Source organism: Silurus aristotelis (assembly GCF_946808225.1).
Source record: "Silurus aristotelis genome assembly, chromosome: 1".
NCBI lineage: Eukaryota > Metazoa > Chordata > Actinopteri > Siluriformes > Siluridae > Silurus > Silurus aristotelis.
In genome coordinates this window covers 31162429-31177963 of record NC_139574.1, presented here as the reverse complement: position 1 = coordinate 31177963, position 15535 = coordinate 31162429, and the positions used below count along the sequence as shown (strand labels likewise).

Here is a 15535-nt window from a genome sequence, read left to right as displayed (position 1 = left end):
TACATTGTACTTTGTAACATATACACAGTACAATGGTTTACATTACAGAATGTTGAGGATGAATTATCATTTCTGTTACTCATATTTATGATGCTAAGATTCATGTGGTTGGTATTTTGTTCAATTCAGGTCCAATTTCATAATCTATAATATGTTATTACATTTAATTCGGATTAATTTGTGGGTTTAAATGTACAAATGTGAACGTTAAACGTTTATTTTGATTCCCTTTCATTGCCAGGCTATTATAAATATATACACAGGAAGTGAAAAATGCTAAGGTATAAACTTGACATAGTACACACAACCGGGAATGAATATATAAATCCAAATGTGACACGTAAACCCCCAAGCATGGCGCTTTAATGACGTCACCGGAAGTAAGCCGTGGACTTCTTCTGGAGTTGCTCTCAAAATGGCTGCGCCCGATGAAAACACGCTTGTTCACGAAGATGAAGACGAAGTTGAAGAGATGGACGCCAGTGACAGCGATGAAGATGAGATGGATGAAGAAGGCAAGGGAGAAGAAGGCGGGCAGAATGAAGTGTATGTTCCTGGAGTTCAGTCTCTTCAGCAGGGGGAAGAGCTTGAGATGGATCGCTCGGCTTACCGCATGTATCACGAGTGCCAGACAGGTGATCCAATCGATTCTCCATAGAGTCTGTGGTGTTTGGATATGTTGATGTGCAAAACTGATGCATTGCAGATGTTATAAGCGTGTAATAAGCAGTTAAGTCTTTACACTGCATTGCTGTAGTAGTTGTATGTGTTGTGTGTCTCTTGTTCTACAGTAAACGCCCCTCATATGCCGAGAGGGACAAGAAATCTCTCTTTAATTCATTGATTCATCTTTCTCCAGGTGCTCCTTGTCTGAGTTTTGATGTATTACCTGATGCTGAGGGAGAAGTGAGAGAGAAATTTCCCCTGTCCATGCTGATGTGTGCTGGTACCCAAGCAGACACAGCTCTTAGTAACAGGTCAGATCAGTTCACAGACCAACAAATGATCCATCCGTTATACTACTTTTTTTTCCTACACCCCCAATCATGGTGTTGCAGCGATATTTTGTCTGTTATGCATATGATAAAAAAAAAACCTCTGTATGCAAATACTCAGAACTGGTAATCAAGTGGGAAAAAATAGTAACATTTTCCCCGTTTCTGCCCCAGACTCATTGTCATGCGAATGCACAACCTGTATGGCACTGAAAAAGAGAATGAGGAAGAGGAGGAGAGCAGTGATGAGAGTGATGATGATGAGGAGGAGGAGAAGAAGCCACAGATGGAGTTGGCCATGATGCCCCATTATGGAGCAATAAACAGAGTCCGAGTGAGTGATTTTATTTATTTATTTATTTATTTTTACTTATCTATTTATTAGCACTATTATAAACTTGATAAAGAAACATGTGTCAGCAGAAGAGCGTGTTCTATTCTCAAATGTATTTATTTTTATTTGTTTATATACATTAATATTTATTTATGTACATTTTGCCCTTGTTTTGGTGACTCAGGTGACCCAGAATGGTGAGCAGTCATTGGCTGCTGTTTGGTGCGAGAAAGGTCAAGTGGAAATTTTTGACCTTCGGCCACAGCTGGAAGCAGTTCACAGCTCCACTGCAATGGCAGCTTTCATTAAACAGCACAAGGAGGCCACACCTCTGTTTAGTTTCTCAGGTCACATGACAGAAGGCTTTGCTATCGACTGGTCTCCTAAAGTACCAGGTCAGTGAGTACAGTTTTATTGGTAGAGTAGTTTCCCAGAAGAAAATTAAAAAAAAAGCACTCTCTATACTTTATTAACATGTCGTCACACTTTGCCTCCAAGGCCGGCTTGTGAGTGGAGACTGCAACAAGAACATTCACGTGTGGGAGCCACAAGAGGGTGGAACTTCCTGGAAGATTGACCAACGGCCTTTTAGCTCTCATACAAAGTCTGTCGAGGACCTCCAGTGGTCACCTACTGAAGCAACAGTAAGTCAAAATAAGACGGCAACATTTGTCAGTTGTGAGTGAATATAATTACACGTATGCACAGTTAGACTCGGTATCATCAGCGTGTTGTTTTATTCGGACTCTTAGGTTTTTGCCTCCTGCTCAGTGGATCAGTCCATTCGCGTTTGGGATACCAGAGCGCCCCCAAAATCGATGCTCTCCGCCAATGAGGCTCACTCGTCCGACGTCAATGTCATCAGTTGGAATCGGACCGAACCATTTCTGTTATCTGGAGGGGATGATGGGTTTCTGAAGGTGTGGGACTTGAGGCAGTTCCAGGTGAGCAGTTTCTGTATGATTAGCACATTCATATGCAGATCCTTTCATGCAAACCAAGAGTTTACTATATATTGTTGAATTAACAACTAATGGTTTCTTAGAAAAAAGGGAACCTGTTGCGGGGCAAAAAAAAGGCTTTGCAAAATGATTTCTGTTTTTCAGCTTGATTGGGTCCTAAAATCCAACCAGTCTATTTAAGATTTTACCATTTAGCACATTTGTGTCTTTATAAACGGATCATCTTCCTGATTTAGTGCTGTATAAATACGATGTGACGCACAGACCAGGCACGTTTTAGTTATCGATCAGCATGTGGCAATGCACAAATGAAGAAAAAGTTAAGACACACATATTCAGGGCGACTGCCAATTACAACCGAGCACTTGTTTGTTAAGGGCCTTGCTCATGGGCCCAGTAGTTGGTTTGGCGTTTTTTTGGTGGGATTTGTCCTCGACCTTATTAATTAGGCAAAATATCTACAAATTCAGCTACAAAAAACATTAAAATACTTAGTTTGGACAATAACTAAGACGTTCCCAAGCAAAAACAAAGTGATCCCTCTTAAGAAAAGCAGGTGTATCATGAGCAAGGACGTTCAATAGGCAATACGTTTGCATCCTGAAGACAAGATGTCCCCAAAAGCCCAACTAGACTACACATTTTTACCATCTATTTATATTTATATTGAAGAAATCCTCTATTGTCCTTCTTCCACAAATATCAGTGTATGCGCTTTTTCAAAAGGTAATAGGTTTTAACCTGCAATTGTACCAAATGTAAAAAAAAAAATGTGTAGGATCTGTCACAATGGGGGCGCTGTTGTCCTTCCAGACTCTGGTATCCTGTTAGGTTACATGCCATCATGCAGTCTATTAAATGGAAAGAAATCTATTAATGGTAGATTCAAATCTGGCTGCAGCTGATTGGCAGGATCTAAAATATAATTTAATACTGAAGCAAAGTATCTTCCAGGAAAGTCTGTGAAAGATGCAGAAAGGTTTTATAGGAAGTAATCCCTCTCCTACCGGTGTCAATAATTCATGGTGGCACTGTGCGAAGTCAAATAACTGCCACGGCGCTGGCACTGACCTGTCCGACTAGGTGTTATACGTGCACGGCATCCCTTCTGCACTTCAGGGTTTCCATATGCCTTCATCCTAAAATATACATGCAAACATTTGCTCCGTGTGCACATACTCAAATTTGTGCAGCTCTAATGCAAATGTGCTCTTCCCGTGTTGTGGTTTGAATTGTTTTCTGTGCAGTGGTTCACCCTCTCACAATGTGATACGGAGGTAGTTTAGTGGTTAAGATGACGGACTTCTGATCAGTAGGTCGTGAGTTCAAATCCCAAGCATCGTCACGCTGCCGCTGCTGGGCTCTTGAGCAATTGCCTCAAACGTATAGTCGTATAAATGAGAATTGCAAGCGTCTGACAAATGAGAAACCCGCCTCACCCCCCCGCCATAGTATTCAAAACATTCCAGGTTAATTATTGTTGTACAATGTTTCTGACTGACTGAGAAGTTCGTCCCTGCACGCACATTTCCGCGAGCGAGCGAGCGAGCAGACTGTAAACGAACTGTGCTCTGAGCGTTGTCTCGGCAACGTGATCTCAGGTTATCACTTATTTGGTCAGTTTTCAATACTGTCCCTTTCCCTCTTTTGTCTTCTCACTCAGTCGGGCCATCCAGTGGCCAGCTTCAAGCAGCACAGTGCTCCTATCACTTCAGTGGAATGGAACCCCAATGATTCCAGCGTGTTTGCCGCCTCCGGAGCGGACGACGTCATCAGCCAATGGGATCTCTCGGTCGAGTCGTCTGACATAGGAGAGCAGGCTGCGAGCTTAAAGAAGCTCCCGCCACAGCTGCTGTTCTTGCACCAAGGCCAGAAGGAGGTCAAGGAGCTTCACTGGCACCCACAGATCCAGGGAACCCTCATCTCCACAGCGCTGTCAGGATTCAACGTGTTCAGGACTATTTCAGTGTAAAAAGGCCAAGAAGTCGCATGTGTGCTTTTGTGCCTTACAATAAAGTTAGTAATATGTTCAATATATCATGGAAATGATCATTGCTTTTTGATAAAAAGGACAAATTTATTTTGTTACACATAAACAGGCGAGCTCAGCTAGTATTCTCAGTGACGAGCAGCCTGTGCAAACACAGCTGCGTGTCCTAGATTTGAAGTTCGTCCCCGCCGCACTGCTCAGCAGCAGGTTGTAAAATCTCTTCACCCAAGTATTATTCCATCACCGAATTCTGTTTGTCACAAGCCATATTTTTGTACTAATGTTTCTGGAGGCTTAATTGGGTTCATGTTGGAATGCAGATGCTGCCATAGTTTTCCATGGCAAGGAGTTCTTTCACTTTCCTTTCATTACTCTCTCCCTCATTTAGAGTGGCAGAAACAAATATAACGTGTGCTCATGCATGCGAAAGAGGATCCTTAGCGCCTTCCCTCCAAGCGTTTACCCTCTAAAGTAACATTAGCAGTTTGAAAAAAACTTTGACACCATGTGACCTTAACCCTCCTCAGGTGTCGGTGGGGGCGTTATTGGGGGGAGTGAGAGATGACCAAATTTGTAGAATATTGTATAAATATTTGGTTGTAACTTATGCTGTTCAAGAAAAGCATAATTATGCTCAGACTCATGGTTCCTTTACATGTTAATTTTTCATCAATGACTCTAAAAATGACTAAAAACTGAATTGAAATGTGTTTTCTGTCATAATACTGTATTCTCACAAGGTCACATCATCAATAAAAAAACCCTTGACTGCTATAAAGTCTGCTTGCATTTTATTGAGTGGTAAGAATTGGGTAGTCAGAGAGGCTCTTTAGCCCAAAGCAGAGAAGTGTATTATTCCAGTAACCGAATGAAGCTAGTTGGCTTTAAATAGGTTGCACGAAAGACTACACTGGACACCAGAAATACACTATAAAACCAGAATTATGTGGACACCAGACAAAACAGCTGCCACAAATCTGAAAGCTGACATTGTATAGATTGTATACTGCACCATTACAATATACGAGGTGATATCACAAAGTTTTGAGATTATCAACCTTCAAAATAGTCCCCCTGCACAGCAATACAGCGTTCCTGACACTTCTTGAATATGTCTTGAAGTCTCCGCAACGGTGTCGGAACAGCTAACTGAGGGCTGGATCTCCATCTTCAGTGAGAGCGCCAAGCCTGCAAGGAGCCACATCTGTGAGATCACATGGACCGTCCTCCGACGATCGTCATGCACGAGTTGCCGAATGGTTTCCACAATTTTGCGGGTTGCAGGTCTTGTTGATCTCTTGTCATCTTCCAGTGATGTTCTTCCGCTCTTAAAGCGCGCCACTTGTATGTCAAACGTACGTCACGTGGAATGTCTCCGAGGCAGATTTGCCCGGTTTTACGCCGAATTTTACGCGTTCTTTGTTCTAACTTGCTGTCCATATTGAAATCGCAGACACGGTAACGCACGTGGTCGGAATAACACAGTCGGCGCCGTTAGTGTCCAATCTTTGATACCTACCTCATATCTACAGTTGTAGCATTATTGCCTAAACATCGTTCCAGCATGAAAACAGTGAGCTCCAGGAAGACGTTCTTGGACAAGGATGTTAGTTACACTAAGTTTAATATGAGCATTTCAATATAAATATGATAATCAGGTGTCCACATACTTTTCAAATCAAATTTTTATCTATAAAGCACATTTAAAATATTGTGGATGGCCAAAGTGCTGTACATAGAAATTATAAAACAAAAGCACAGCAGAAAAGATGAGTTTTAAGCATGGGTTTGAATTCAGTTAGTGTAGAAGCACTTGATCTAAGTGATCTAGATGGGTTATGAGGAATAAGTAGGTCAGCGACGTATTTGGGGGTTTGGTTACAGCAATGTTTATAGACGAAAACTTAAAATTACAGTAACGGACTTGCAACCAATGCGACGAATGCAAGATCGGAGTGATGTGACCAGGTTTGCAGCCACCAACGAGATGACGTGCAGCCACATTTTGAACCATTTGAATACGAGAAACCGAGGAGAGCTTCAGCCCGACATACAGCGAGTTGCAGTGTTCGAGTCGTGTGGAAACGAAGGCGTATATGAGCGACCATAGGTGATAGACGCTGGTGCTAACTATGCTATTGATTTGTTTGTCTAGCTTAAGACTTTGATCAATATAAAATCCTGAGTTATTAACGTTGGCGGTTAGGAATGATAAAAGGGTTCCAGGGTTGGCCAAATTCCTATTTGAGAATTCATTTGGACCAAAAAAGATCATTTGGGTTTTGTCATTCACCAAAATAAAATTGTTAGTAAGCCAAAGTTTAAAGTGCACGAACACACGCTTGTAGTCTCTTGTGTGAGTCGTTGTCTTTATGATTTATAGGTGTGTTGAGTTGCTGGTATGGTCTTTTTAATTTCACAAAAGAGGGAAAGTTTTAATGTTTATTTTAGACGAGACTCTTCCCGGATGAACCAGTTTACTTCCATAAGTCTCACCGAATGGTTTGAGGTAGAGGGAAATGGTCACCAGATCTCAGTTGGAATGTTTATGATTTTGGACTGGAATGTTAAGACGGGTCAATCGCAATCATCGAAACACCCTCTGAGGAAATATGCTTTGAAGGAATGGTGTGTATGCCTTCGATAAATTTGCAGAGACTAGTATTCATGCCAAGGTGCAATGGTCCAAAAGCTGTTTTGGCAGGTCACACTGGTCCAACATCGTGTGTTGGTTTGTTCCTTTTGTTCGTCAGCTGTTCGTAACAACGGCACATAACTGCACATATGACTTTCGAAGCAGCAGCATTAGAGTTTTCCTTTACTTGAACTAGGTGACCCAAACCTGCTCCAGCTCGATGGTTCCCCTGTGCACAAACGCAGCTCCATGAAGAAATGGTGTACATGGGTTGGAGTGGAAGATCTTGAGTGGCCTGCTATATAGAGCTCTGACCTCAACCCTAATGGAAACCATTGGAAAGAATTGGAACGCTGATTGACCCAGGCCTCCTCAACTCACCTACACCAGTACCCGACTTTACTATAACAATACAATCCCCACAATCTAGTGGAACATCTTCCCTAAAGAGTGGAGGTTATTAGAACAGCAAATGGGGATGAGATGTAGAATGGGATGTTTTGCATTAGCACGATGAATAACAGGAATAAGGAAAGATAGACGGGTCGAGGACGTAAATATATTTATTAATGCAGATCTCAATATTAGAAAGATAATGTCAATACCAATACATCTGATATATGAAGTGCAGTGTTTCATCGTGTACACATACATGCAGGTACGTCAAGAGCTTACAGGCAGAACTGGTCTGACATATAGTGTAATTATAACAGCAGTACATGTTGTGTTTGCAGCTCGAATTCATCGTGATCACAGAGATGTTACTTAACTAACTTACACAACTGATTGTCGTTTGCTATAAATTTAAGTTGGTTTCTGTTTGGCTATTCATAATTAAACGGGTTCGCTTGCATTTCAATAACGAAGCAACTTTAGCTGAACAGATCTGGCCCGTCTGGTGGAGTGAATTAACAGACACTTGGTAATAAAAAGTGAAATTAAAAAACTGAAAGAAAAAACAACATTTTGTCCATTCTGGTTTCGACCTTTGAGACAGCATTCCAGTTTGAACGATTTGCACCAGATTCAGTTTTATTTCTACCTTTGGAATGCCGGCTACATTGCTCCGAATGCACTTATGACATGATTGGTTATTTTTATGTGATACGTTTGTTTGAAATGACAACCACCCAGTTATTTACAAACTGGAATGTTTCCATTACCTAGCAACGTAACTAACAATTCTACCTACATGTCTGAGGATTCGCAACGTATTCCTGGGTAGTCACGCAGCTTTACTCTCAAAACACGACTTTTCAAGCTAAGCTGTAGCACGATCCCGTTTTCCTAACACCTGTTACACCAGTTTCAACAGGAAGGTCTCCTAAAGGATCACAGTGTGGCATCTAAATGCTGTCCAAAGGCTGAACGTTCGTATAAGAAAGTGGTTTTATAATGACTGAAGTGGTTTTTGTTATCTGGAGATCTGCTTTCCGAGCTCTTTTTGCACAACTATGTTATAGCGAACGTTACATAAAAGCAGAGCCACGGGATCACGTATCGTTAACATTCGCGTGTAAAGATTCCAAAGAAAAACACCTCAGGAACAAATTGTCAGGTGTTTAATCATCATTATATCACGTTATTTACAAGTGAGTAGATGGTTTTATATTATCAAAGATGTCTGACATTTCTGAAAAGAAAATACAAAGTCATGCAGTTTGCTACTTAAAACAATTATCGTGTAACTAAGTGGTAATGCAACTTGTCCATTATTACCTCCCAATAAATCCAGTTTAAACCAGTAGGCAGTTCTTCAGCTATCCTGATTCGGCTCGAAAAAGTTGATTTCAGTGGGAAAACAAGGCTTTTTCCGTAAGAAAGTGGTCTCTAGGAGACATGTAAACTCTGACGACTGGCTATTAAAATAAGAAGTCGGTTAAAATTAGGTATGTAGTCATTTAAAGGTGTATAAGCACAATGTTTTGTGGTTCTGCTGTACACTAGGCATCGTACGATCGTCGGTAACAAAAAACGCACGCCAATATGCGATATGAACTCGATATTGCTATCGCTAATCATCACATCCTTTCCGTTTGTATTAGCAGAGAAGAGTTTGACAAATGACGATAAAGAAGTGGAAGTGATGACGATATGATGCCGAAGAGTGTTCTCTCTGTGTATAAAACGTATACTGAGACCCATGAAGTCATTGTTGAAAAGTTGAGTCCTTTTTTTTTAAGTAGCTTTTCTGTTGCAGTTTCAGTATGTTCTCTGTCAGGATACTTTATTTTCTCTCCATGTACCTTAAACTTGCACAGCAGATAGCAGGCTGTGTGTCAAATTACACCAAACCCCTCCAAAGAAGTGTAGAAGAGCAAACAGCAATGAAGTCCTATATCAAACTGTGTCCGCGGTACTAAACTGAGCACCTGCGATCTACAAGCATATCATCCACCCACTGTTTTTTCCACCCATTGTGTTTGTTACTCCCACAGGAACACCCAAAAGTTCTCCCCCAACGCATGCACATAGTTCAGTTATGCCCGGCTCTGGCTTTTTATTTTTGTTTCGAAGCCGCTATGAAATCGATCAACATGATTTTACCTCAGGAACACCAGATTGCTGCTGATGTTATATGTAGAGCGCGCAATTTGCTCGTGTATTTTCGTAACCCGACAACAAGAAAAAATATGAATTAGAATAGATTTAATAAATGAAAGCGTATCACTTTACTTTTGGCCTATAGTATTTAAAAATAATAATAATAATAATAATAATATGGCGTTTCTTTTTTTTAAAAAAAAAAAGAGACCAATACACTAAAGGACATAACATTTTCAAACAGCTTTTGTGGAATACTGGTATTTGGCTCAACCTGGGACTCCTGTATTGAGAGGATTTATTACCAGCATGTCTACCGTTTAACATTCCCAGTAATAAGCTTTAAAAGAGACCCTATTTTAAAAATGTATGACAGCAACACCAGACCTACTAATAAGTGTTTATCTGCACTGTTTTGTAATATTAAATATATGCCGTTGTTTAAGGCTTTAGTGGAACTAATAGTACTAATAGAAACATCATTTCTTTATAATACTACAGTTCTATTCTGATTAAAAAAAAAAAAAAAAAAAAAAAAGAGAAACTAGTGTTCAGCTTAGAGTTTTGAAAAGTATTTGTATACATACATTTTTTTGTGTAACCTTTTCTGATAACTAACAAGTCCAGTTCTTCCTGTTTCATAGAGTTGTTCTCACTGTGGTACTATCTCCCTTTTATGTTATTCAGAAGAGCATTTTGTGCATACTTTTCTCTGCTTGGTCTTTACATACCCATCATTATACTTCTAAAGGCCGATCTCATCATCTGACTCATCCTCGAACGTATAGCCCTGCTCAACTGCAACGCCCTCTTCATCTGAATCTGACTCCGACAAATGGTTCTCCTCTCTCCTCCTGTCCAATGGGGAGATCCCTTCGTATTCAGAGCTCATTGAAGAAGAAGGGCTGGGACTGATGTCTGGCCGATGATTCGTAAGCTCTGGTTTCAAGGCTCCTTTATTAGCCGTTCCTTCAACTCTCATCTCTTCAACTGGACCTGTACTCATTTCCTTCTCACGTTCCAGCTCTAATTCTCCACCTAAGTACTGCCGTCCAACGATCTCCTCCTTTTTGTCGCTAAATCGCACCTTCGGCCGGAGCCCTTTGGACTTGATACCGTTGAAGTCGTTGAAATGCTCCTCCCCTCTGCTCAGATCGTCTATTCTCTTCTCGTACATGTAATTGCTTGCGCCGTTGGGTGATATCCCACCGTCTGCACTGCTCTTACCGGAGAGAAACACTTCTTCTTCACCATCGTTGCCCATTGTCCACTTGTCGCCCAAACCCAGCCCATCCATCACTCCCAGCACATCTCCCAAAATGGATGGCCCCAAATCTAGATCCAGATCGAAGGATGAGACTGATTCTGAGTGCTGGAGTTCTGTGAACGGTTCATCAAGGGGTTTGCTTTTAGCGTCATGATGTAGCCTTATTCCTGGTGATTCAACTGTGGCCTCCACAGGAGAGGTGATAGACTGAAAAGACTCCGGGCTGGAGGGGCCGTGACTGGACAAGAAGGAGGTGTCTCCGAAGGCGTCTCCGCCGCGGCCGATATGCATAGTGTGGCGAAAGTCGCCAAGCGGTGCAGAGATCATGGTGGGATCCAGGCGATGAGCCCGGCCCGACTTGTGCAGCGGCATTGGAACTGTGAAATTAAAAATTCATGAGTGAATATCACATCCAGTTTACATTAAAAGTACCTCATCTATAATTATGCAGCACCTCAGCAAAGCAAGACGTAAACATGATCTTTTCCAATAAAAAGAAAACACAATGTCACTTTCACGTTACTGTCATCCATGAGGCGTGCTTACATCGAAAAGCCAAATAATGGTAACCAGTTTCCATTTTTTCTTGTATCCTCAAATTTATGATCATTCCTCTGTCTTCTCATGATAACCCATGATTTTGGCAAATGGCTGAATAAAGAAGTCAGTTGTGATTTCTTGTATATGTGTGAACTCTCTACAACCTCTTCCTTCAGTTACCTGTTTAAGCATGAGATTCACATCGTTAACATTTTGTTGTTCTTTTTTTGCATCAAACGGTTTTCATCTCCCAGCTTCAGACTGGCAAAATGGATAAGACATTTAAATCTCGCCACGATGATGCAACGCACACACGTTTAACACGCAGCAACGGTGAGAAAGAGCCGACTGAGAAGTGATGCCGCAGCCATGCTCAGACTTGTGAGACACGGGAAATGCAAAAACATAGTTTTGGATTCTGCCCCTGGGGCTTGCGCAAGTCAAGCCAAGCCAAGCGTTTACACACACACACACACAACGACGCACAGACTCACGCGTTCGCACACTAACTGAAACTGATATTTTGAAATACTAGTGTTGATGGAGCTGTTCTGATGAAATGTAGGTATAGGGACCATTACAAATCTGTTAGGTTTGTAGCTGAAAAAGCGGCGACACATTTCTTGCTTGATTATAACAATCCGAATAATAAAACTTTCGCATTATAATAAAAAAACATTTTCACGCAAACTAAATTTTATTTTTTTTAATCGAAGGTACTAGAAGTGGTAATGTGTTATACCAGTAAAGGGCCAGAAAACACAGATGTTCCTCAATATAGCATTTAGAAATAAGTCTTAAGTTAGAAGCAGTTTGTAGAAGATTAAAGAAGAGCATCTGGCATCACCCTTGAAGTGATTCTCACTGTATCTCCCAGTGTGTTTAAGGGTTTCTGGTGAAAGACAGGTACCTGTCGCACTCACATGAGAAGGGCGGGATGGGGAAAAAAAAAAAAAGGGGCTCTGCTTGTTAGGAAAATCAGAATGCAAATGAAAACGAAAACAACCTTTTAAAAAAAGACATCCAGGACACACTTTCAGAGCCTGTTTGCTGAAATTTGCTGGAAATGGAGTTTCACTCGCTCCTTATAAACTGCTTCTTTAGAGAATTTCTACATAGTGCACGTAGTTTTGCAGGAAAGAAAAGCTCCCGAGCGTATTGATTAGTATCTATGTGTATTTCCACAATGATTTAGAGATGACTTGTCTAACATCTCATCAGTGGCGGTTTTTGACACCGGTTTGACGCCTCGCACGAAACGTGCGTACATAAGAAACTTTGCTGAGGAACAGTTACATACGCTGATCTCTCTCTCTCTCTCTCTCTCTCTCTCTCTTTTAGAGAGACTGATGAGATCGATCAGTTTTTCCCTCTTACACATATTAATCTACTATTTAAACGCTAATGTTCATCACATGTCGATTCATTCAAACACTCAGCACACACACCATGATCGTCATCGATACTCAGCATTGCATACAGTATTAATCTGTCGGTGTGGCACTATTTACTATTCAACACTACGCAATACAATGAGAAAACAGTTCATATACAATTATGGGCAACTGCACATTTGATCGTTGAATGTGTTGGTGTTGTATTTTAAATTCATTCTGAATATTAAATGGCTGTTTTTCCTCTGTGAAGAAATATTTATAAGAAGAAATATAGTGGTTTCCAGGGTCTGTATGAATCATATATAACATAATAATAATAATTGAAAAAGTAACAATAAGCTAAATTAGGTGTCGGAAACCTTTCCGAGATGAAGATAACCCTCTCCAGCCTGTCCTGTATTACCTACAACCACTTTCTGCTCGAGTTTTAGAGCTTTTTGGGGTTTTTTTGTGGAGTCAAAGCGCCATTTTTGTTACCTGGACTGACGGCTTGAGATCAACAGCTGGAGCTCCACCGCTTACCTCACCCTCAACCCCGTCCCGAGCAATAAAACAAACACAACATGCTCTCTGGGTGACTGTTAAAGCTCACTCGACCTTTTTTAGAAGCTGTGTATAGTCATACAAAACTATGGTTTCATTAATGTTTTATTTACAAAGAATAAAGCTGATCTGTAACTCATTAAATGTGTCAGGAATGTGAGCACGCTTTCCCTCCTCCTCCCTCCTCCTCCTCCTCCTCTCACAAAGCTCTCTACAACTTCTTCTGTCCAGAAAAAATTATACAAAATTAGAAGAAACTGTTTGTTTGTTTTTTTCGGTAAACTTGATACAAGTGTAAAAAGGAAATAAAAAAGGGGGGAACGCGACAGGAAAAGTTGCTGCGCCCCTCAGGAGTTTTCTGGAGTTACACATATGATAGTCTGTAAACAAGAGAGGGAAAAAAAAGACTTACTTTTTAAAGATATATATATAAATATATATATATATATATATATATATATATATATACACAGAGACAGAGAAGTTCTTCCTTAATCCGATTCACACCCCGACTTCTTATTCCCTTCCGTCCAGACTTTTTTTAATAATAAATATTAAATCCTATTGACTAGTTCTTTTTTTTAAGGTAATTTCTTGGCGGCGCTCTACTCGGATATTTCTTTTTCTCCTCCTCCTCCTGAATGGGATGGGCGCGGAAGTGACGCGTCTTGATTAGGGAGCGGAATGGAAAAAGCGACGCTTACGTCCCAAACCGCATACTAGCGTACTACATAGTGTGCACCCAAAGAGGAGGGGACCACGGGGGACCGCAGTGATAATATGTGGCGTACTTGTTGAAGCGCACTATTTAGTACGGGAGTAGGCGGATGTCGCCCAGAACAGCTGTTTTCCCTCTTAAAAATCTGTATTTCAAATTTCTCTCACTTTTTCTCTCAAAACGTAACATGTAGATGGGTTATGGAGTTCATAATTGTGTCCTGGGCAATTAAAAGGGCCAGAAACAAAGAATGGAGAGAAAGGGACACATAGAGGGATGGAGAGAGAGACAGAAGGAAAGTGACACACAAGAAAATAGTAAGACAGGTAATGACTGACATGAGAGGGATAAAATGATGGGTTGAGGCAGATAAATGGATAAAAACGGGGAGGTAGAAATAGAAACAGAGACAGAGGGGAAAGAAGAGACAGACAGACAGGCAGACAGACAGAGAAATAGGAAATGAGTGAAAGACAGATGGAGAGAGAGGAAAAGAGGGACAGACAGACAGTTTGAGGGGAAAGGACAGACAGACAGAAAGACAAGCACATGGAGACAGAGAAAGGAAGGATGAGACAAACAGAAAGAAAGAGGTAATAAGTGAGAGACAGAGAGATGGAGAAAGAGGAAAGGAGGGACAGACAGGCACAGACAGATGGAGAGAGAGAGAGAGGAAAGGAGGAGCAGACAGAGAATGGAGAGAATAGGACAAATAGAGGGATGTAAAGAGACAAAAGGAAGGTGACACAGACAAGAAAATAGTAAGACAGATAATGACTGACATGAGAGGAATGAAATGATGGGTTGAGACAGATAAAGGGATGAAAAGTGGAGGTAGAAATGGAAACAGAGACAGATAGAGTAATAGGAAATGAGTAAAAGACAGAGAGAGAGGAAAAGAGGGACAGACAGACAGTTTGAGGGAAAAGGACAGACAGCTAGAAAGACAGGCAGATGGGGAAAGAGAGAGAGAGAAAAGGAGGGACAGACAGATGGGGAGAGAGAGAGAGTGAGAGAGAGAGAGAGAGAGAGAGAGAGAGAGAGAGAGAGAGAGAGAGAGAGAGAGAGAGAGAGAGAGAGAGAGAGGAAAGGATGGACACACAGGTACAGACAGACAGAGAAAGTGAAGAGACTGGCAGGTGGAGACAGAAAAAAAGAGGGGAAAGGAGACATGGACAGATAGAAAGGAGAAATAAGAGTGTCAGATAAATAGGGAAAAGGAGGGACAGCCAGAAAGGCAGGCACATGAACACAGAAAGAGGGAAAAGAAGAGACAGACCTATTAATAGTCTTAATAATGAAATAAATAAAAATCATAATAAAATCATTGGTCAGGTTACGATCAAGACTGAAACAAATGCACATGATTCTCAGGTGTCACAATTCACTCTTTATTTTTGAGAGTTCGGGGTAAAAACTAGAAACCACCAAAGCTAGAATTCACTTTTAATAGACGTCGTGGACACAAAGGTAAAATGAGGATAATGATTCAAAGGTTTTATGTCTGGGTTCTATACAACACATCAGCTGACTTTCTATAAAAACCTGACCATACATTTCCATACAAGGCTTTCACCTTCTTTACAATGGAAAACCGTTATATAATCATT

At 41.0% G+C, this 15535-nt stretch overlaps 2 protein-coding genes across 4 annotated transcripts; one reads left to right on the top strand and one right to left on the bottom strand.

Annotated features, from left to right (window-relative positions):
- The first annotated feature begins 347 nt into the window (after window positions 1-347).
- Window positions 348-7766, top strand: grwd1 (glutamate-rich WD repeat containing 1). Of its 2 annotated transcripts, XR_014531176.1 has the most exons (8): window positions 348-635; window positions 860-977; window positions 1170-1329; window positions 1514-1724; window positions 1828-1973; window positions 2082-2273; window positions 3955-5128; window positions 5324-7766. XR_014531176.1 is itself a non-coding variant. In XM_083527371.1 (7 exons), the coding sequence occupies exons 1-7, from the start codon at window positions 416-418 to the stop codon at window positions 4261-4263; spliced, it is 1356 nt and encodes a 451-aa protein (XP_083383497.1). In that variant the 5' UTR covers window positions 348-415; the 3' UTR covers window positions 4264-7766. The 2 variants fall into 2 exon arrangements, 1 of the variants encoding a protein (XP_083383497.1); XM_083527371.1 differs by having other exon boundaries at window positions 3955-7766.
- Window positions 7462-13863, bottom strand: cdc42ep5 (CDC42 effector protein (Rho GTPase binding) 5). Of its 2 annotated transcripts, none has more exons than XM_083530165.1 (2): window positions 13620-13863; window positions 7462-11104 (listed from the first exon to the last, which is right to left on the bottom strand). In XM_083530165.1, exon 2 carries the CDS (start codon window positions 11097-11099, stop codon window positions 10206-10208), a length of 894 nt encoding a protein of 297 aa, XP_083386291.1. In that variant the 5' UTR covers window positions 11100-11104; window positions 13620-13863; the 3' UTR covers window positions 7462-10205. The 2 variants fall into 2 exon arrangements, with proteins under 2 accessions (XP_083386291.1, XP_083386292.1); XM_083530166.1 differs by lacking the exon at window positions 13620-13863 and adding an exon at window positions 13142-13306.
- Between the last annotated feature and the right edge of the window lie 1672 nt (window positions 13864-15535).

Bases quoted from the DNA above. Each gene is read 5' to 3' on its own strand.
- grwd1 (XM_083527371.1), top strand. From the start codon at position 416: ATGGCTGCGCCCGATGAAAACACGCTTGTTCACGAAGATGAAGACGAA. The intron at 978-1,169 runs GTCAGATCAGTT...TTTCTGCCCCAG, and splicing joins GACACAGCTCTTAGTAACAG to ACTCATTGTCATGCGAATGC. The intron at 1,330-1,513 runs GTGAGTGATTTT...TTGGTGACTCAG, and splicing joins GAGCAATAAACAGAGTCCGA to GTGACCCAGAATGGTGAGCA.
- cdc42ep5 (XM_083530165.1), bottom strand. From the start codon at position 11,099: ATGCCGCTGCACAAGTCGGGCCGGGCTCATCGCCTGGATCCCACCATG.